Source organism: Chelonia mydas, chromosome 5 (assembly GCF_015237465.2).
Source record: "Chelonia mydas isolate rCheMyd1 chromosome 5, rCheMyd1.pri.v2, whole genome shotgun sequence".
NCBI classification, from domain to species: Eukaryota; Metazoa; Chordata; order Testudines; family Cheloniidae; genus Chelonia; species Chelonia mydas.
This window is the reverse complement of record NC_051245.2, coordinates 119,922,483-119,944,915: the sequence shown is the minus strand read 5'-3', so window position 1 is coordinate 119,944,915 and position 22,433 is coordinate 119,922,483. Positions and strand designations below refer to the sequence as shown.

Genomic DNA, 22,433 nt, shown 5'->3' with positions numbered 1-22,433 from the left:
CAGGAGAGCGGGGCGGAGGGGACCTTTTGTAGTGATAATCAAGGTGGGCCATTTCCAGCAGTTTACAAGAACAGTAGGAGGGGAAATAAACAAGGGGAAATAGTTTTACTTTGTGTAATGACCCATCCACTCCCAGTCTTTATTCAAGCCTAAGTTAATTGTATCCAGTTTGCAAATTAATTCCAATTCAGCAGCCTCGCATTGGAGTCTGTTTTTGAAGTTTTTTTGTTGAAGGATTGCCACTTTTAGGTCTGTAATCGAGTGACCAAAGAGATTGAAGTGTTCTCCGACAGGTTTTTGAATGTTATAATTCTTGATGTCTGATTTGTGTCCATTTATTCTTTTACATATAGTAAAAGTGTCTGGTTTGGCCAATGTACATGGCAGAGGGGCGTTGCTGGCACATGATGGCATATATCACATTGGTAGATGTGCAGGTGATCGAGCCTCTGATAGTGTGGCAGATGTGATTTGGCCCTATGATGGTGTCCCCTGAATTGATATGTGGACACAGTTGGCAACGGGCTTTGTTGCAAGGATAGGTTCCTGGGTTAGTGGTTCTGTTGTGTGGTGTGTGGTTGCTGGTGAGTATTTGCTTCAGGTTGGGGGGCTGTCTGTAAGCAAGGACTGGCCTGTCTCCCAAGATCTGTGAGAGTGAAGGGTCGTCCTTCAGGATAGGTTGTAGATCCTTGATGATGCGTTTGGAGAGGTTTTAGTTGGGGGCTGAAGGTGATGGCTAGTGGCGTTCTTTTATTTTGTTCGCTGGGCCTGTCCTGTAGTAAGTGACTTCTGGGTACTCTTCTGGCTCTGTCAATCTGTTTCTTCACTTCCGCAGGTGGGTATTGTAGTTGTAGTTGTTTTCCACTGCATGCATCCGATGAAGTGAGCTGTAGCTCACAAAAGCTTCTGCTCTAATAAATGTGTTAGTCTCTAAGGTGCCACAAGTCCTCCTTTTCTTTTTACGGATACAGACTAACATGGCTGCTTCTCTGAAACAGATAACTAAGGTGCCATCATTTGACAGCTGTGTACCCACCACAATGCTACCTCGCCTCATTGTGTAGCAAGCCACTGGGGCTGCAGTCTTCCTGCTGGTGTTCAGTTTGCATCTCCATCTCTGTCCAAAAAACATTTTTGGTACAGTATTTGTGAGAAGAGGCTACACTTTAAAAAGTGTGCATCCAAGCTGCAACCCAAAAACCATGGAGCCGCATATGTCAAAAGAGTAGTTGTACAGGCAACTGGTAATTTCCTGCTGGCAAATTAAACAAGTAACTGCATACGCACCTTGTAATGTGCACAATTGCATGCTTCATGTGTATAAATTAGGCTATTTTAAAAACAAAAAAACAGGGTTGTTTTTTCTAAGATGTGGCATTCAATAAATAGAATTATTGAGTCTGTTTCTCATTTGCACCAAGGATTTTTTACAGCACTCTGGAAGTGTAAAAGGACCTTCAAGTGGAAATAAAATACATGGGTGCCTGTTTAAAGTCCCTTTCCATGGACAGAGCAGAATTTTATGCTATGTTTACACTGAAGCTGGGAGGTGTAATTCCCGGTTTGGGTTGATATACACACGCATCAGCTTGAGCAGAGCTAGCATCTGTATGTCTAACTGAGCTGGGAATCACAGCTCCCAGCTGTGGGTGTAGACATTGCCTTAGTCAGTGGGAATGAGAATCAGGCCCACGGGGTATTGAGCTATTGTGAGGTATAGCAATAAAATCTTATTGCAATAAAATCTCACAAATCTCAGTACGTTTTTTAAATAATTCAGTAAATACTACACAATTTTCCATTGCAGAGTCCAAATACTTGTCTGCACCTGTACTAGATGCCTTCTAATCAAGAAATATAGGGCCAGATTCCAATTTATGCTAAGGCCACCTTGTGCTGCTCTGGCAGTGTGAAGTGGCTTCAAAGTCGTTGGAGTCAGAGATGGCAATTTCCTGTGGAAAAACTAGTTGAGGAAGGGGCAGTGGAAAATACTGGCTTAATTGCAGGAAAAATAATTGCATCAGTGTCCATCAAGTTTAGCAAGCCTAGAACAAATCTTTTCAAACTTCGGATACATCCATTCAAAACTGAGGAATAGTCTCGGTCTAGCCACTACATCAAAATCGGTCTTCTGCTACAGAACGCTTTATGATGAAATGATCCGGTCTGCAACTCTCGCATGCTTCTGGTTGCTTAATGCTTCAAGCCTACAGCTCTGCACTGCTGCCATTTTCATATAATCGAATGGTTTTTTGACTTTTGTTTATATGATAGTGGAAACTGACATTTGAGTCAAGACATGTATAACTTCCTTGAGAAAATACCAGACCAAAACATACACGGACGTTCTGACGTTCAATGTTATAATTATATATATTAGCATCACGCCCACTGCAGTTTTATTTTTCATTTGTACAACCCTAAATTAATCTATGAATATATTGCCTTATTTAACCACAATTTGAATTTTTAACTAAAACTAAGCGTAATGTGGTGTGCATTAACCAAGCAATTTTTAAAATAGAAAATGCCTTAAAATGGGACTAAATTTTTTTTCCCCAGGATGGTCAAAACAATGATTTTACCTGGTAAAAAACCACCTTTGGTAAATATCATGCCAGCCCAGCTTGGACTTTATCCCCACTTGAAGGCCCTTTTACATTGCCAGAGTGATGAAAAGAGGTCTGGGTATAAATGAAACTGAGGCCCATAGCAAATGCATAGAAGAGACTGTGTTTCTGAAATGAAGGTATTCAGAAAATGCTCACATGCATGTTCCAGTATCACTGTGTTGAACTTCTTTGGCTTCTACTTGTGCACATTTGTTTTTGCAGGCCTAGTCATTCGCATGAGTAATTTTGTGTGCACAAATGCTGTTTGCATGACCCTGTTTTGCATTGTGAAATCTCATTTGGGTTTGGACCCCTTCACACTAGAGATGAGCCAATACACAGCCGTGGACCTGGTTTTTGGACCCCAGAGCAAAGCACAGTACCTCGCTGTGCCACACAGATACCTGAAAAGGATGTGTTGCTACCAACTACTCATAGACAACCAACACCAAGCAAACGATAAAACCTTGTGTTTGTATTTTCTCCTAGGATATGGCATTGGCCTTCCCCCAAATTCTCCACTGACCTCAAATATATCTGAGCTGATAAGCCAATACAAGTCCCACGGCTTCATGGACGTGCTGCATGACAAGTGGTACAAGGTAGTGCCATGTGGGAAAAGAAGTTTTGCTGTCACTGAGGTAAGCAATCCATTTAGTGGTCACAGAAGTGACCGTGTCTGGCGTTTGCGCTGACTGCTTATTATTTGGAAGGTTCATGACACATCAACAGACAAGAGTCTCCGGCTGGAAGTGATTACAATCTAAGACTTGAAGTGGTTGCTCGATGAGCTATGATTACTAATACACCAGTGTGGTAGGGAACAGAGCACAGGGATAACAGGAGTAAGATTGCATGGTTGCATTGGATGGTGATGCTTGCACCACGTAGGTTCTGTCTGTGTGTTAGAGCAAAATACAAGGTGTAATGTTGCATCATGTGGTTAGAAAAGCAGATTTTGGCAGATCTCGTAGATACAGGTACACGTTAAGTGCAATCAGTTTAGTGTAGTTGTACTTTAATTCTTACATTGGTCACTCTCTCAAGTAATTGACAGCAGAAATATCACAGGAAAAAGAACAGACTGGGGGAATTCTCAGCTATTCTATTAATATAACTGTGCCTACTGTATAACTCAGAGGGTACCTTCTGCTACAAGGATAACAAAGATTTCAGCTAATTACACTTTCTTATTTGCGGATTGGAACTTTAGAACCTAAAACTAGGGGGCTTTAAGCTAACATTGAACGAACAAAGTAGATGCATCTTTAATAACTTAGCAAAGCTGACGTATAAAAAAGGCCAATCTTCAGCTGCAGTAAACTGGCGTGACTCCACTGAAGTCAACGGAACTAAGCCAATTTACAGCAGCTGAGAATATGGTCCATTGTTGAATAAAAAGACATCTAATATGAACGAGAAGAGAGGTAGTCTTCTTGGGAGAATCGAAGGGTTAAAAGATTAAAAAGTGAATTAAAAAATCAAAAAGTCTTGAGGAACCTAAAAAGAGCTTGTAGCTTAGAAGTTATGATGTTATGTACGTTTTGTTCCAAAGGGTTGTACCCAGATACAAGCGGTCTATTCCTGCTCATATGAAGTACACAGTCATGGATCCACTGTTCCTTTCTCAGCTGATTCAGCCCAGCCCTATGCCAGCCCTCAGTGTTACCAGGGAATCGAAGAGGTGACCTGAAAATTCCACACAAGAGCCTGATTTTGTGGGATTTCCATTTCTCCAGTTCTGTCCAGGACCAAAAGATTCAGATGAGCATCTAAATTCCTTGGTCTATCTAAACCACTAAAGCTATTGGAGGTTTATCCATCACTAATTGCACATAGCATGTTCTAGAGACTGGCCCAAACAAAAACCCAGAAACGAATATTCTCAAACTTTTGTGGAGTGCAGATCTGAATCTGTATCTAAATTTTGCAGCTTGCATCAGCGTTTAGTATTTTCATTAATGTCAACATGAACCTAAGTAACTAATTATTTTTTTAATTCCCTCTATAAAAAACTTATCATACTTTTGTGTCTCTAATGTTCAGCCAAATTCCAGGAAAATAAATTTCAGGGTGAGAGGGGAGAAGCTTATTCCAGGCAATTTCTGATCCAGTTTATCTGGAGACTATATTAATATCCAAATGGAAATGTTCTTGGGGAAAGGCCAGGTTTTTAATGCAGCATATCTACTCTTGACAGCCTGTTAGTTCTGTGACCTCCTGTTATTTTACATTTGAAAACAAGTCTCTTGAATTAAACCTGATCAAGATTGCCAATAGGCAATGGCAGTTAATTAGCACCAGTTGCTTAAAATTTTAAACCCTTTTCTGCCAGGGACAAACTCGACTTTTGAGTGCTTCTATATGAAATGTTAAATTGGCTTGTTAAGCTTTTGCATTGTAAAGAGGGCAGTCAAGTCTCAAATATATTTGACAAGTCTCTTTTTAAAGAGTCCTTTGGAAACTTTGCCATGGAAGCAGGGCAATGTTTGTTTTCCACCCCAGTATAGAACTGCATCGAGCATGGGACCATAATAAGGGAGCTTCATTAAACTGAATTTTAGAGTTTCTGGTCATGGGATTTAATCATACAAGACTGTAGTTCTGTGGTTGTTAGCAATGGGGGTTTCTTCATGTAGTACCCAGAAGCCTGAGTATAGAACTCCCCACTGAGCAGGGAATCTCAAGTTTCGGTGAAATGCTCTTTTGCCTCGCCCCCAGTTACCTTGACAACAGGATGAACTGAATCACTTTGGTGTCTGAACCCCTAACCTCTGTCTGTCTCCATCTCTCTCTCTCTCGCCTACTTCCTATTAGAGACCTATAGGGTCAACCAGCTGGCAATGTGCCATACAGATCCCAACTCTCACTGGAACTGCTGAACATAGAATTTTTCCTCCTTCTTTCCATTTTCACCCACACAGATGTATTTACATGCAGCTTCAGGGGGCTGTTCAGACGTTGCACTCCATAGGGCATGGCCAGTTCTCTTCATGAAAGTGAACTGAATAGAATCAGAGTCTGCTGGTATTCTGATGGCAATGCAGCTCTCACAGACTGACTGACAGATGTCTAGAAGACTGTAGTCATTAAACCCCCTTGTTCATTTTGAAAGCTTCAACGATGGAGGTGGGCAAGGGACCCACCATCACACTGAGAAGTGGGGTTCTAGTGGGCAAGAGACAGGTCTGGAGACACACCTGGTTGTCAGGAGCCTCTGGAGAAATGAATCCAGTCTAGGGCTATATTAACTTTGACTTTTGAAACAATAGCTGTATAGCCACATAACCTATTCTTTCGTGTCAGGCAGAATAGATCTCAGGAACGGGAAATATTGCTACATGTTTTCTCCTCTGCAAGTCAACCCATCACAGCATTTCACACTCATCCAAAAACAACAACAAAACGAAAAAAGCTCCCACAGTTTTTAGTGATCCAGACAATTTTTGGGTGAATACATTGGACAGGTACAGACAAAAGCAGAAACTACCTGAGACCCAAAGATGTAAGATCTGCACCACACCCGATCTAGAGCATTTTATTTGCATGTGTAGGGTCTGGAGAGAGAGTGGGTATATAAGGACGCTTACCGTTAGCATCAGTATCTCATTGAGCCAACTGAATTCCAGAATCAGACTTTTGCCTAGACATAAAATTCAGATCCAGATTTTAAGCATCCCCAATATTAGTCAGTTCTGCAATTACGGCCGCAGTTTCTTTATACTTTTAACAAGAGGCTCTTGTTTGCGGGGCATTTCTCAGGCCCTCACGATTGTCTCTCAAATCTCAGGACTCTTGGCTGTGCCACCATAAAACTGACAGTGAATAGATTAGAAGAGGGAAAGATAGATAGGACCTGCCCAGGCAAGCTGCAGAGAAGATGCTCCTTGAGTTTTGCTACTTTCTGGATTCATTTAAGTGATGACATTTTTTTAGATGTCTTTTTGTTTTTTAAGGGTGGGAGGGTGTCAGTTAAGAGGGGTCATGTTGGTCTTTTCTCTTGCCCACTGTAAACATGCATGGATAGATCAAGACATTAAGAACTTCAGCACATAATTACCTCAATAGAGACATCTAGTGGCTATAACATTAAAAAGGTTCCACAGACCTTTGTTGAAGAATCATTACATACATGCTTTTTAGGTGCTGCTTGTACTCATTTAATGAGGGATGAATCAGGAAGGAAAGCAAACAATGTGCTGACCTGGAATGGATGAAATAGCTACCTGAGATCCGCAGATATTGAGAGAGACTAAATATTGAAACCATAATGTCATTCTTGTCATTTTTCTAATTATAACCCGTTTAAGCACACAAAACTAATAAGAGAAATGCTCCTGCACATCCATCTACTGTAAACACTGCAGTAACGTTGTGACTAATCCAAAGCCCACTGAAAGAAATGATATTCATGAGTCTGCAATCAAGCACTTTATGTAGTTTTAGCCCAGTCCTGTGTGATGCTAAGAGACCTGGGTCAGGATCACTGGATCCTATGGTAGCTACTCAGACCATATCTGTCCGAGGTAGGTAGAAATGGTGGCATTACTAAAGCAGTCAAAGAATCCCAATGGCCTGCTAAGAATATGAATATGAGAAGAGATAAAGGAAGAGTGGGGAGAAAAGCCTGCAAAAATTCTCTCCAGTTCAAAAGAGCATTTCAGTTTGACTGTGTTCGCAGCCTTTGTGCGTTTCCTTTCTGTGAATCTTCAAACACGTCAGCTTTACTTGCGTTGTCACAATTCTAGGGCGAGCTGCACTTTAGACCCCTTTTAGTCCCTCTTGAGTACACCCTTCAGATGACACTTCCCCGCTCTCACTTCCTCTTGCAGTCCAACTACTCTGGGACTCTCAGTGGCCGCCTGGCTCCTTCCTACACTTTATTCTCTCCTTGCCAGGTTTGGATAAGTTCCACTGAGGCCAGACCATCCTACTTCGAGGCATGGAGTGACAGACCCCTGCAGCTTTCTCTGTCTCTGTGTCAGAGACTCCTCTTCAGCCACCACTGCCCACTCAACCCACTTCCTCCCTAGACCAGGATCTTTATAGTTTTAGTATCCCCTTTGATCCTGTTCTTGGGCCTGGGAAGACTAGACCTTGCTAGCCTTGCTGGAGCCAGGCAGGAGCATTCCCCAGTTAAATTGTAAGTTCTCTGGGGCAGAGACTGTATCTTTCTTCTGACTGGGACTCCTAGGTACGACGGTAATACACAAAAATAATGATCGCACCATGACCATTGTTTCCTCCAAGACCTTACCTATTCTCCAACTGTATTTTATCTTTGCCGTTGTTGCATTTGCTGTTTGTTTTCCTCCCTACCAGCATCCTTTGAGTAAACTCTTTGCAGTGAGACAGGATAATTGAAAACAGATAAACTCAGGTGCATAAGATGTTCATTAAAAAAATGCAGGTAACTCCCTCTTTCTCCATGTGTGTAATATTTTTAACCTGAATACTGGAATTTTCTCTGAATGAAAATTTGAACATATTATTTTATTACAATGACATTAATATACATGTAAAATTCATGCTTTCTTAAATATTATTCCCAGCACAATGCTTTATTAATAGAGCTGCGAAACACCTTTGCAATTAAGGCTGAGACCCTGTGACATCTGCCTGGTTTGTGGTTGTAATGCAAATTCAAAACTTGGACTACGGTCTTGGAGAAATTTGCCGGAGTTGCCAAAACGTTTGAGCAAGTCTGGGCCCAGTCTCCAGCAGATCCAGGGTGATTTATGGTTTCACATAGAAGAATCATAGAAGATTAGGGTTGGAAGAAACCTCAGGAGGTCATCTACTCCAACCCCCTGCTCAAAGCAGGACCAATACCAACTAAATCATCCCAGCCAGGGCTTTGTCAAGCCAGGCCTTAAAAACCTCTAAGGATGGAGATTCCACCATCTCCCAAGGTAACCCATTGCAGTGCTTCACCACCCTCCTAGTGAAATAGTGTTTCCTAATATCCAACCTAGACCTCCCCCACTGCAACTTGAGACCATTGCTCCTTGTTCTGTAATCTGCCAGCACTGAGAACAGCCAAGCTCCATTCTCTTTGGAACCCCAGCCTCTCCTCATAAGCCATGTGCCCCAGCCCCCTCACCATTTTCATTGCCCTCCGCTGGACTCTCTCCAAATTTGGCCACATCCTTTCTGTAGTGGGGGCCCAAACTGGACTCAGTACTCCAGATGGGGCCTCACCAGTGCCCAATAGAGGGGAATGATCACTTCCCTCGATCTGCTGGCAATGCTCCTACTAATGCAGCCCAATATGCCATTAGCCTTCTGGGCAACAAGGGCACACTGCTGACTCATATCCAGCTTTTCATCCACTGTAATCCCCAGGTCCTTTTCTGCAGAACTGCCGCTTAGCCAGTCGGTCCCCAGCCTGTAGCGGTGCATGGGATTCTTCCGTCCTAAGTGCAGGACTCTGCACTTGTCCTTGCTGAACCTCATCAGATTTCTTTTGGCCCAATCCTCCAATTTGTCTAGGTCAATGTTTCCCACACTTGGGACGCCGCTTGTTCAGGGAAAGCCCCTGGCGGGCGGGGCAGGTTTGTTTACCTGCCACGTCCGCAGGTTTGGCCGATCGCGGCTCCCACTGGCCGCGGTTCGTCACTCCAGGCCAATGGGGACTGTGGGAAGCAGCAGCCAGTATGTCTCTCGGCCTGCGCCGCTTCCCGCAGCCCCCATTGGCCTGCAGCAGCGAACCGCAGCCACTGGGAGCCGCCATCGGCCGAACCTGCGGACGCGGCAGGTAAACAAACCTGCCGCGCCCGCCAGGGGCTTTCCCTGAACAAGCGGCGTCCCAAGTTTGGGAAACACTGATCTAGGTAACTGTGGACCCTATCCCTACCCTCCAGCATATCTACCTCTCCCCATAGCATAGTGTCATCCACGAACTTGCTGAGGGTGCAATCCATCCCATCATCTGGATCATTAATGAAGATGTTGAACAAAACCATCCCCAGGACCAACCCTTGGGGCACTCTGCTCGATACCAGCTGCCAACTAGACATCGAGCCATTGATCACTACCATTAAGCTTGATGATCTAGCCAGCTTTCTATCCACTTGTAAGGGAACTCAGCCAGGGCTCGTCCTTCAGCGGGGTGGTGGGGCGCCACACCGCCTCACTACACTCTCGGCTGGGTTGGGGAATACCCAATCTACGGCCCAGGCCTTCAGGCTGGGTGCCGCAAACTGTTCGATATAAGCCCAGGCCCTGGGTCAGGGCGGGGCAGCAAAGAAACAGTCAGGGGCTCAGGCCCTCAGGCAGGATTCATAATGATCAGGGCTCAGCTGCATTTGTAGAGCTATGTGACAGATCCTGCAAAATATTTGCACGTTATTCCTGGCTCTAACCACCTAAGTTGTTTACACTACACTTTTGCTCTAAAATGTCTCACCATTGCAACCACTGATACCATTCAGCAGTGGGACCAACAATGGAAGCCTATTGCAGACAAAGGGCTAGTTTATACTCCCTTGAGAGTTCGATTTGTTCTCTCTCTTTCCTTTTCTTTGAGGACTAGGATATTTGAGGGACTTGGGGTTGGATAGCAAGTGTTTTCTCTGCATGAATCTCTTGTTAGTTGCAGGTCTTCCTTCCATTTGAATAATTTCTTGGCAGGTTCTCTCTTTTTTGTTTAATTGAATGCTGGACTTGAGTTCCCTCCTTAAATTTACCTCGATTTGATTATCCAAAAATTTTTGGATTTGATGATCCAAAAATCTCAGCCTGGTTTATTGGACAAAGTTTGCAATGGCTGTATTTTTACTTGGAGTAATTATTGCATGTGCCATTGAAGAAGGCATGTGGATGTCTCAAGAGCATAGTAATGGGCTTTAGAGCAGAGGTGGGCAAACTATGGCCCGTGGGCCATATCCAGCCCATGGGACCATCCTGCCTGGCCCTTGAGCTCCCAGCCAGGGAGGCTAGCCCCTGGCCCCTCCCCTGTTGTCACCCCGCCCCCGCAGCCTCAGCTCGTCGTGCCGCCAGACATGCCACCAAACAAACATGATTTCCTTTAGCAGGAAGGTAAAAGAACTTGTTGATTTTCCAGGCAAAGCTGAAAGAAATAACTAGACTGCTGCTGATTCTCAGCTCTTCTTCCTACCTTGATATTTTTCTCTGCTTACGTGTGACTTGTGGCATTTATTGCACAGAACCATTTAACACAAACCATCACCTTTTAAAGGAAAATGCACATGTGCACACACAAAACTAGAAAAGTTATCATTTTGCAAGGAATTGCAGGGGAGGAATTAGTAAGTCTCTCTCTCCCAGAATGTGTAAATAGGTGGATATAGACTTTCCTAATTCTTGCATTTCTACGCCTTTCTAGCTGCTGTTTTTCCCATTAGTTAGCAGCAAACAGTTTGGAGAGAGTAATGAATAGCATCGTAACTCCATGGCCATCTTTTGGCCAGAGTTGTCGCTTGAGTGCCCACTATGGTTGCTCAGAACTTCATAGCCACAGCATGGATAGATTTCAGAACCTCTTGCTCCCAAATCACAGCTACAACCCCTTGAACTTGGGTTGTAAACTCTTTGAGGCAGAGATTGTCTTTTTGTTCTGTGGATGTACAATACCTAGCACACTGGGTCCTGGTCTAGATCTGTGGCTTTTAGGTGCTACTGCAACGCAAACATGATACAAATAAAAACAAGGGAATTTCTGCTGGCAGTATAGGACCTGTGACACACCGTTTTACATTTCAATCCTGCTCAGAAGACAGCTGTGATATAGAAAAACCAGTTTATTCAATTCTGTCTGTTCTGTCTGAAAATACAGCTGAACATGTATGCATTCTACACAGTGAGTAGCAAAGTTTGCCCTTCTGCTATGCGTTCTGAAGTGTGGTGATGTAAAACAAGACAGCAACATATAATAAGATGCACTGTATCTCTGTTCTCTTGATTTGTGGGTTGTGCAGTATAAACAGCTAAAAAAATTCGCAATTTATAATGGTTCATACACCTCTTATTGTGTTGAATCATTTCATACTCTCCAAGACACGGTGTGGTAATTATTTTCTCCCCCTCCTACTTGTCCTGTTTAACTTATTCCTGAAATGTATCTCTAAAGTGTGGCCTTTGATGGGTGGCTGCTTCATTGTGTTTATCTTCCTTTTATCGCCAGATGAAGTATTTTTCATGCTTGCTTTGGCATTTCATGGGCTAATAGAGAAAGATGTCTTGTTTGGGGCAATTTAAAGAACCATAAACAACAAATAACAATGCATCAGAGACACCCTTGCTGAGATTTCTTTAGCCTATATCCAGCTAAGCTGCGAATGAGTTCAGTAAGGCTGACAAAATATTGGGCCAGACCCTCAGTAGTGCCAATCACTCTCTATTGAAGACAATGGCGCTACACTGATTTATGCCAGCTGTCGATCTGGTCCTGTATATTTTTTCTGCACCTCAGTCTCAAGGATGTCGAAATGGAACAAGATCAAGGATGAACATTCTCAACCCTTCAGTTGTCTAGCGGTGGTTGATATTAGGATATCATTTATTCACAGGCTCTGGTCTTTGTTTGCCAGGGTTTTATTATTCTATTTTGTAAGCCCGGGCCCGGATTTTCAGGTGTGACATGGTTGCTCGGCAGCCTATAGCAACCACAAAGGCAGCAGATCAGGCCACTGAAGGATCTCTGCTGCCTACGGGATGCCGCACCACTTCATATATGGCCATGGACACCTACACCACTTCACATAAGACCACCAAAAAGGAGCATGTTCCGTTTCCCTTGAGCTGGAGTGACGGTCTCTTAGCTGGCATCAAAGATGGGGAAAAGAGAAGAGGTTAACTGAGATGGGCTGGAGCTGTTGTTAAAGTCCGATCCACTGCTGACCTTGTATCACAGTGCTTCAAAACACTGAAAACCGAAAGACTCCACTACAAATCTCCTGAAACAAAATGCACGGGGAGACCCTCCAGCACTAAGTGTCAGTGAATCTGGCACTAATCCACTACTGTTTTGGAAATGTCATTGTAACCCTAAAAGAAACCCCAACAAGGTATCCAAATATTAATCTAGGGACTTGTCCAGACAAGGGAAATTTGCACTTGGATGTACTTATAGCAATGCAAAATACCCCAGCATAGACAGGGCCTAACATGCTGGGGTTATATAATATCCCCAAATGAGTGTGAATTAAAGACACACACAGTCCTACCTCTTTATTAGAAATCCAGAGTTAGCTAACCTGTATAGTCTGTTCTTCTGTTTATAGCCACAGGGAATCTGTTTTTAATGGCTGGGCACTGATTGCTATTCTTGGCAATATTCCTCAGCTGGTTTGGGGGCAATGATTAAAGAACAACAGACCCAATGTTCCGTAATACACAAAGACTATATAATACTGAATATACCCCACATGCAAGGCCTAGCCCCCCCCCACACACACACTGCTTGGTTTCTAAAACTTAGAACACAGTAAGCACCAGTAGAGGGCTCATAAACTATTGAAAGGGATTCTACCCAATTCCTGTAAACTACAGGGTGGGGGAGAAAATCTTTCCCCTTTTCCTTAACTGCAGTCAACTTTCACGACTATGAAATGAGGATCGATACGCAGCTTAGTTAATTAAGGGAGCTGAGGCTGCCATGAATGTGACATTCAAGTTTCTCCTTGATTACTTCCCTCTTTTGCACTTAGCCAGGAACAGGAAATCATTACCATTGCCTTAAAAAAATCCCACTAACACTCACTCTTGACTCTCAGCTGACTAAAGCTTTAGTCCTCAATCCTTTGATGATGTTCTGCCAAGCAGTGGCACAGATTCATATTTACAGCAAGGTCCCTCTTCACCACTCTGACAGTGCAAAGAACCTTAAGGCAGCCAGGGTGGTATAAAGGGGCCTGATTGTGAATGACAATCAGTCCATTACGCACCTGTTATGATTTGGCTAATGCATGCTCACTGAGACGATATTTCCTCATTTGAAAATGCAATGTATACTATGTATATTAAAATACACCAAGAGGGCATTTTATTTTACACAGACACTGCAAATGGGCATTAAACACTTCTCCGGCCTCTTTGTGATGTTATGCATTGGATTTGTCTTGTCCATTCTCACCACCTTTGGAGAACATGTAGTCCACAGACTGGTCCTACCGCGAATCAAAAAGAAATCCAAGCTGAAATACTGGCTCCATACCAGCCAGGTACGTATTCGAGAAGTTCGCTGGTAATTCCATCAAATGTTTCCAGAGCTGTTCAGTAAAAGCCGGATCCAAAGCCACTGAAGTCAATGGAAAAACTACCATTGGTTTCAATGGGCATTGTCTCTGGCCTAGATTATTATTAGTAGCTTTGCTGTTCTAACAGAACCTGTTGCAGTTGATGTTGCAAATTTTACCAATGACTTTGGTCGGAGCAGGTGCAGTGTCTCTAGCACCCCTTCTGTTATTATCAAGGGTAATCAATTAAAGATATATCAATGTTATTTCTCAGACCACTCAATCACTCTTTAATGATGAGGGGGAGGAAGTAGACCCTGGGATGGGAACATTTACTCATGGCACTGCAGGTGAAGTTTTCAAAGTAGCCTCCAAGCGGGCTAGGTGGCTCGAGGTGTGATGATGGTGATGCACATTAGCAAGAGAAGTCCAGACTTCCACATACGCTGCTCAATATACAGCAGCACTGAAAATGAGGGGCCTTATTTTCATTTACATTAAGGCCCCTTAGTAGTGGAAAGAGACCTAGTGTATATAAGAATCTAGGCCAGCACGTTGGACTAAAAATGGGAAAGAAAACAATGTAGGAAATTATACAATAACACTACCAGTAGATATTGAATAATGCTACGATTTTATCTGGAGTTTGTGTTTAATTTGGTCCTGCCACTGTCAGGAAGTTACAGAAAAGGTCCAGAGAAGGTCAATGATGGTTAGAGTTAGGAGGATGCTAGGGACTACATATGAGAGTTTGAGATGAAGATTATTTAACATTGAAAAGAGAAGCATCAGAGGGGACTTGAAGTATTTGCAATTATGAAATACATAGTGTAAAATGAACCTCCCCCCCAACACACACCTCTTTTTGCTTCTCAGTCGCTGCTGTTTTGTAACCCAAACACTGCACAGTTGGCTTTCTGTGCTAGCTGCATTGTGAGACTGCCTTTCCGAAGTTGAGCAGTGTCAGTCCTGTGGTATTCCCCCCCCCCCCCCGCCATCTCTAGCCCTACCACATTCTAGAGGTGATCATCGGAGACATCATGGAAACTCCTGGGCTGTATTTCTGTATCCAATTGAGCGAAGGCAGCGTTTGCTGGAACATAGAGATTGCCTCTCTCAATTCTATCAGGTCCTCAGCTGGTGTATCACCATGCAGTATCATTGACCTTAACTGAGCTAAATCACCTTACACCAACTGAAGATCTTGCCTAGAGTGAACTGCTAGAAGTCCAGTGAACAACCGACTCCAGCAACAAGTTGTATTTTGTCAGTAGCACAGAGCAAGTTATAAAGGAGAATGGCTGTGGATCTCTATATCTTATACATCACTAGTCAGGTGAAAGCATTTCGAGGAAGACCTCATTTGATTGTCTGAGGACTGAGTCATTGTTGGAAGGTCCAAATTAAGCAAAGACAACCGTTTATCTATAAAAACTAGAATATGAAAAAAGAGGGGGGAGGGCTGTTGTTCTTCAGTGCGTGTTTGTTTTCTTAAAGACACACAACTAGTTTGTGTAAAAAACCTGAACCAAAACCCCTTGAGCTTTGGGACAGTTTGAACTTTAATATGCTACAAACTAGCATGAATTCTAAGTAATATCTTTTTTATCAGTACATTGGTTCCCAAGCTTTCTATGCATCTATAAAAATGTGGGTTCACCTCCTTTGGCACTGTGCTTGTAATAAAGTGGGGAAAATATATTTATCTTTCTGCCTTGGGGTCTCTTATCTAATGGATACATTACTTTCTGATACAAGGTCTTTAACAAAGTGTACACTAGGAAATCAACCACTCTTGCTCCAGAAATAGGAGACCTTTCAGACAATGAATATGAGCTAGGCATCGTGTCTGTATCCCTGAATGTGCAAAATAAGAAGCTACATTCAGGTGGATCCCACACAAAGATAGTTGTTTGCCTACCCTCAGAGGTGGGGGCTCTTTTTTCTTGTGTTTAATTACTCCTCTGTTTCACTTCTTCTAGAGACTGCATCGCGCATTAAACAGTTCATTCACTGAGGACAAACACCAACCCAAGACAAAACGAGTAGAAAAGAGGTAAGTTGTGTGTGCCTTTTTTAAAAAAGGCTTATTTTGGAACTAGATCTATTGGAACTGGATATATGACCATGAACTTAAACATCTCCCAGAGATAAAGATAAATCAAGAGAGAAAAATGGTACTTTGACTATTAGCTAATAATATTTTTACAGGCAGCAGTTCTTTAGATCCCCAAAGAGAAGCAGAAAATGGATATTAGTTTAATACAGAGATACATAGATTCCCTAATATTTTTTATCCACACTGCAATCATAAATCAAAACCCAGTACCAGCCCCCATGCTCATCACCAGCTGTGAATCTAGGTATACCTTAAGTGTAACTTGTTCTAGTCACAGATATACACCAGCCCTAAAATGGTCAAATAGCATGCAGGCCAATCTCTTCTCCCAGGAATCTCAGCTCAGCCCAGGTCACATAGAGCAACTCTACCTTGGGCATTGACTCTAATTAGAGACCAACCCAGAGAGCAAACTCCCCTCCTGTTTGCACAGCTGCATGTCTCCAGAAGCTGTGTCTACAGAGAACGTTGCATAACCAAAGACAATATGACAGCACATCTTCCTAAGACTAAACACTTGCTCACACACTAAGAAAAAGAATTTGAAAGACTAGGGTACATCTACATCACAAATGAAGGTGTGATTGTAGTGTGGGCAGGCATACGTGCGCTGGCTTTAATCTAGCTAGCACAGGTAACAAGAGTAGTGAAGATTTAGCACACAGACCCTGCCATGGGCAGCAGCCTAAAGTCCCCAGTGGGCTCATACTGATAGGACTATCCCATGCCACCATTTCTTCACTACTGTTTTTTTTTTAAACCCACCCTAGCTAGGTTAAAACTAGCAAGGATATGGCTACCTGTTACATTCACACCTTCATTTGTGTTATAGACATATCCTTAGTGCAACAGCACCACCTAGTGACACTGGTTATAACAATACCATCTTTTTGAAGTGGTACTGCTAGGAAATGACCTCTAGATGGCAGCACTGCTTCCGTACAGAGGCGTCCAGCTGCAGGGAGAGGCCAAGATAGCACCCTTGCCACTTACAGTGAAAATCTCCCATGAGTCGTGTCCGGGGAAAGATCCGCTCTGTGGCCACGAGCAAAGCACTTTCGCATGGGTTTTGTTAAATTTTGGTGCCACTGAAATGACACCAGGAAAAAATAATTAGTTGATTGACAGATGACGGAGGGTCAGCCTCTACAGCGCCCCACATCTGGCCTCCCCCGCACCCCCAGGCAGGCAGGCCACTAGTAAGAAACTGACAATAATCCCCAAGGAAACACAGAACAAAAAGGTCCTTTGCTCCTCCTGGGCTCCCCTTGCCTCTCGTACAGCAATGACCCTCCAGACTTTCTCCTTGAAGGCCCAGCTCCTGCCCAAGCAGCTGGGCTTCAGGGCTTCCTCCCTGGAGTCCTTCCCCCACTCTGGGACTCCACAGGCTGGATCCGTATTCCCAGTGTACCTCCAGACTTTCTACCTGGGGTTTGACTCTCTCCAGGGTCTACTACAGGAGCTGCCTCCTCTCCTGCTGTACTTTCCTTCCCAGCAGAACTCTCCCAGTCCTTTATGAAAATCACCCAACTCCTTCTCAGGGGGGGTCTGATAATTGACTCCAGCCATCTGATCAGGATTAGCTGCAGGGCTACCTGATCCACCCCAGGCAAGGTTGCCTGACTCCCCTGGAAGAGCCAGCCAGTATCTCTCTCTACTGGCCACACCCTTCCTCTGTCTTCTCCCCATAACAAACCCAGTTTGACTCCATGGCAGCTTCATACATTCAAAAGCACAACATTCTGAGGCAAAATCTGCTTTCAGAAGCCGACTGGTGCAAAATAAACACCGTGCTTCTCACACTGCCAAGGCCCTGACTCCCACACAGAATGATTAAGGTGGGGGGGTGGAGGGGAGTCACAAAAGTTGCTTTTTTATATAAAGGCACTTTCGCCATCTCTAATTAGAACCCTGCTAGCAACAAGCCTGTTCAAAAACACTTGTGCTTATCATGCCTTTAACTGCACTGTGGACGGGACCCTGGTGAATTATTTTCAAGGCTCCCAATAACCTGGAACGCAGCTGTAATGAGTCCTAATATTGGAAGGGACAGTGCTGTGCTCCCCAATTAATTAGACGAGAACACTCTCTTATTCCTCCAGGTGGCTGTCCTCTTTCATATGGTCAGAAAAGGAAAAGAGATGGAATTAACTCGTGTTCTGTTATTTCCCTCGAGACGGGTCCCCTGACGTCTTCTTCAGTCATCACTATCAGAAAGGCTCTTTTAACACATTGCCTGCAGGCCTGCACATTCTCACTCTCTGAACTGTAAGGGGTTCCATTTACCCTGGCCTCGAGCACAATACCCGCTTACCTCCAACTCTGAATGGGTGAGCCCATGACAAGCGACTGCCTCCATCCCCTCTTCACACTCCCCACCGCCACAACCAGCAGCGGGCAAGCCCTGGGAAATTTTGTGTTGGGTTGTAAGAGGGGGGGAAAGACAGAGGCAGTCACTCATGAGTGCTCTTCCTAAACACACGCAGAATGCAGGACCAAGAAGGCTACCTGCTTCCTCTGGGGTGTTCCTGAGGAGGAGCGCTCCATAGCCTGCGCCAACCAGCTGCCCATTGATTTCTGGGTGTAATCTGAAGTGATGGAGTCATGCTGTGGTTTAAAGCCTGAAATGGGTTGGGGCCACTTCTTTCCCCATCCAATACTGGGCCAGTGGAGGGAAAGTGAAGCTCCCAGAGAACAGTTCCTGATTGGAAGGTGAATGCCCTGGAGGCGGAATGGCATCAGTGAGATGTCCGCCACAATAGGCCCATCTCCCATTTATTCCTCACAAATTGAGATTGGTCACCTTCCTGTCACACCACATGCAGCTCACTCTATTCTTCTTGGCTTTTTCTGGCAGAGGGAGGGATGGCTGACGGTGGCAGAAGGCTTTAAGTTTAAGGGGATTTGCGAAGGTTTTTGCTTGCAGACTCTTTGTCGCATTGCAGTTGGTAAAACGTTTGTATGTACACCTAGGAGCATTAGGATGAGCATGTTTTAATGAACTGAAAGAAACAAACTTAGGAAATGCTTTTAACTTTTCACTCAAGATGATATATCAGATCCATAGCCAGTTTTCCTTTTAAAAGCAGGCTAGTTAGACAATCCCATCAGCCCTCCTCAGCTTTGATCCCATATGAGATCAGCGTGGCATACTCCGCTTTTTCATTTTGCTGATTTTCACTGGCTCTGGTTTTATTGAGATTGAAGATAAGCCCAAATCACCAAATTGCAATCTGGCTCCAGATTTCTAATGTCTCAACGGCCAGGAGCGTTCAGATGCAAGGGTTTGGTTCAGTCCATTATCAGAATTAGGAGCCAGCTGTAAAAGTCAGATCCAGATCTCGATTTGGATCAAGAAACTCCCAGTGTTTGGGGATTTGGGGGACCTTGGGTTTCAGTCTGGGTCTGTCCCTAAGAAGAATGATTCACTCATCCACTTCTCCTGTTATAGCAAGTCATTTGGGTGCTCAGGTAGATTTCATTTGCTAAATAAGTCAGTGTCTTTCTCGCAAGCAGGCATCCTTAGTAGCATGGAAACATTCAAGACTGAATCACTGAAGTTCTCTAGTAGCTTAGCCACAGTGGTTTCCAGGCAGTTAGAGAGTCTGGGAGATTGGCTTTGTCTGATCATTTGTGACACCCTTTGTGTACATCTAGGATGCAGTGTCACTGCAAATTTCTCTGCCAGTGGGAGCCACATAATGGAAGTTCCTTATCAGTCTACTTAGCAGCTTAGGAATCAAGTTCACCAAAGAGGCATGGTACAGGGTTTAGTAATCTGAGAAGGGGCCTAAGCACCAGGACTTCTTGAGATCTAGTCATTGCTCTGACATTCACTATGGCCTTAGGCAAATGAACCACTTCATCATCTGTAAAATTGTGTCTGTAAATGGGATATGATGGTATTTACCTACTTCACTGTGGCCAGGGGAGGATGAATCAGTCATTGTTTTTAAGCTCTTTGAAGATGCAGAGTGCTATATAAATTACTGCATGTTCTGATTTTTCCTCTTCGGCCAAAATGATTTGTGCCGGCCAGAAGGTTAATCAAAATTCAAGCAGGTAGGCTGAGCTTTTTGGAGTCTGAAATGCAGCTCAGTTGTTTAATGGTGGCTATTGCACAGGCGGGGAGTGTTGGGCAGGACTCAGGGAAAAGCCCTCTCTGCAACTGTTATGGTTTCATTTTAACGAGCCATTCTTTGTGCAGGTCCAACGCGGGTAACAGCCAGCACACGGTGTGGAACGCTGCCAACCCAGGCAACTGTCACCGGAGGAAATACATATGCAGCGAGGAAGGGCAAAATGAAGTGGCCCTCAGACAGCACCAAGACATACCCCTACCCCAACTGAGGGGAGAGGCTCCAGCACCCCTGACAACGAATGGGAAAGCAGATCCCCTGAATATTGCTAGGACCTCAGTGATCCGAGAGCTCACTGAATTAGAGGAACAGATTCAAGCAATCAAGCAGGAGCTGCAGCTAGCCATGAAGAGAAAATCTGAGCTGGAAGAGTATCAGAGGACAAACAGGACTGCAGAGCCCTAGGCCACCCCACCTCAGGCCCCCTGTACAATTTGTAATGCACTTTTATAAAGCCAGAAAAGAGGCTTGGGAATAAAAAGAGCAATATGTTCTTCATAAAGGCTCCGTCCCGCAAAGCGGACGCTGCAACAGCAGCAGGAAACGTACTCCTGGTTCCTAGAAGGGTTCTGGGTCTTTCATAAGAATGAATCTCTCGTTCTTTCCATGAACATCTAAAGGGTAGCCTCGCACTAGCAGAGCTGTGAGCATCCAGAGCACACCAGTCCTGTTTCCTTCACATGGCACTAAAACAAAGTTTCCACTTTTTAGCCCTTTCTGTGCATTAATTAAAAAAAATTCTAGAGTGGTCAGCAGCTCGTGTCCCTGGTTGGGGTGTGTGTGTTTGTGTGTGTATATATATAGAGAGAGAGTAAGTGACAAGTCAAGGGACCTTAGCGTAAGAGAGAATCAGACCTGTCATTTCAAGGGAATTTATTATAAATGCATCTCTCTGAACTGATTTGCCTCTTGGATTCTGAAGATGCGGAGAAGAAGTTTAAGCCATTCAGCAGCTAAATAGATAGTACATCAGCCTAAGTGATAGTGCCATCAAATAATCTTTATCTAAACAGGATTTCTATTAACTTTTAAATAATGCTTGACAACACACCCTTTGGGACAACAACAGCCTGTGTGATGTAGACAATGTTTTTAATGTCTTATTTAGTATAGGCCATGGAGGCCCAAGAACCGATGGATTATTCCCGGTGCACACCACATCCAGAAGTGGATGAATCTAATCATCTCGTACCTGGCTAGCTTTCAATCTTTTTGCAAAGTAAGCTGTAATTATAGATCTTAATCTAAGTAGGCTTTTTCAAAGCCCTTCTTTAATGACCGATATTTTGGGAGGCAGTGGGGGTGGAGAGGTCCTTGATTAAGATGCTGCTTTGGTGGGTTGAACACAAGTTGATGTGCCTACAGTCAATCGAGCCAGGGGCTGATATTATATTTAACCTTTATATTAGGCCTGATTTTCTGCTGTTTAGTCAGCCACCGTTATTTCAGAGTAGCAGTGCTTACATGCACTTTGCTCAGGGTGCACGGCCATAGAGAATCAGGCCCACTGGCCCTGCTCCTGCAATGATCTCTATGTGGGAAGACCCTTCATCTGCCCAGAACGTCACAGGGCTCCATGTGCAGGCAGAGTGCTTTAAACATGCAAGGAGGGATTCTGAAAAGCACTCAGTGGCAGCTCAGCTGTCTCCACGCAAGCCAATGGGGGTAAATCAGTGAGAGTTTGACCATTGACTTCAGAGTGAGGCTAACTGAGTGCTTTTGAAAAATCCCACCATAGAAGACCAAGTCCCTGTCCTGGAGAACTGGCTTCTCAAAGGGTGTGATTTCGGGAACTGCTTAGCAGCCATAACTCCAACTGTAGGAAGTGGGAGACACACGTAACCAGCGTCTCTGAAAATCAGGCCTTACATAAATAAAAACAAATGAGGGACAGGGGAAAGGAGGCAAGCGAAGCGACTGAAGTGATTTATCACACGTCACTGCATGACCATGCTCAGTGTCACGTGGTCTTACCTTTTAAGCAACCCACACTGTTTTCTTATTTTGCAAAAGAGACAACTGGAAAAGGAAGGATAGAAGCCATCACGGTGACATGAGGAGAATTTTGTTCCACCTGGGCTAGTGACTAGGAACATTTGGATTGAAGGTGCACAGTGAAGCTGTCAGTGGGTGTAGGATCAGGGCCTTGTTTCCTTTCACCACTGAAACGATGTAGGTTAGTGTTTGCACATCCATCAGCTCCAGTAACAGTCAGTTTGTCTTTCTAGTTCTTGTACACTAGCATGCTTCTGAAAATCTTTGGGTTTACAGCAACGTAGGCTGGCGCTGGCTGAAAGATTCCATCAGGGCTGTTTTGACAGAAAACTGTATTTTTCAATTAAACAAAATCTGTTTGGGAAAAAAA

The 22,433-nt window shown here is 44.0% G+C and overlaps 1 protein-coding gene across 1 annotated transcript in view; it reads left to right on the top strand.

Annotated features, from left to right (window-relative positions):
• GRIN3A (glutamate ionotropic receptor NMDA type subunit 3A) overlaps nt 1–22,433 on the top strand; it is a 92,396-nt gene extending 69,963 nt beyond the window's left edge. The window contains exons 6-9 of the mRNA XM_037902173.2: nt 3,102–3,253; nt 13,631–13,795; nt 15,793–15,866; nt 20,137–22,433. Of these exons, the coding sequence (XP_037758101.1) occupies nt 3,102–3,253; nt 13,631–13,795; nt 15,793–15,866; nt 20,137–20,473 (728 nt within the window). The 3' untranslated portion in view covers nt 20,474–22,433. The remainder of the gene's footprint in view (nt 1–3,101; nt 3,254–13,630; nt 13,796–15,792; nt 15,867–20,136) is intronic.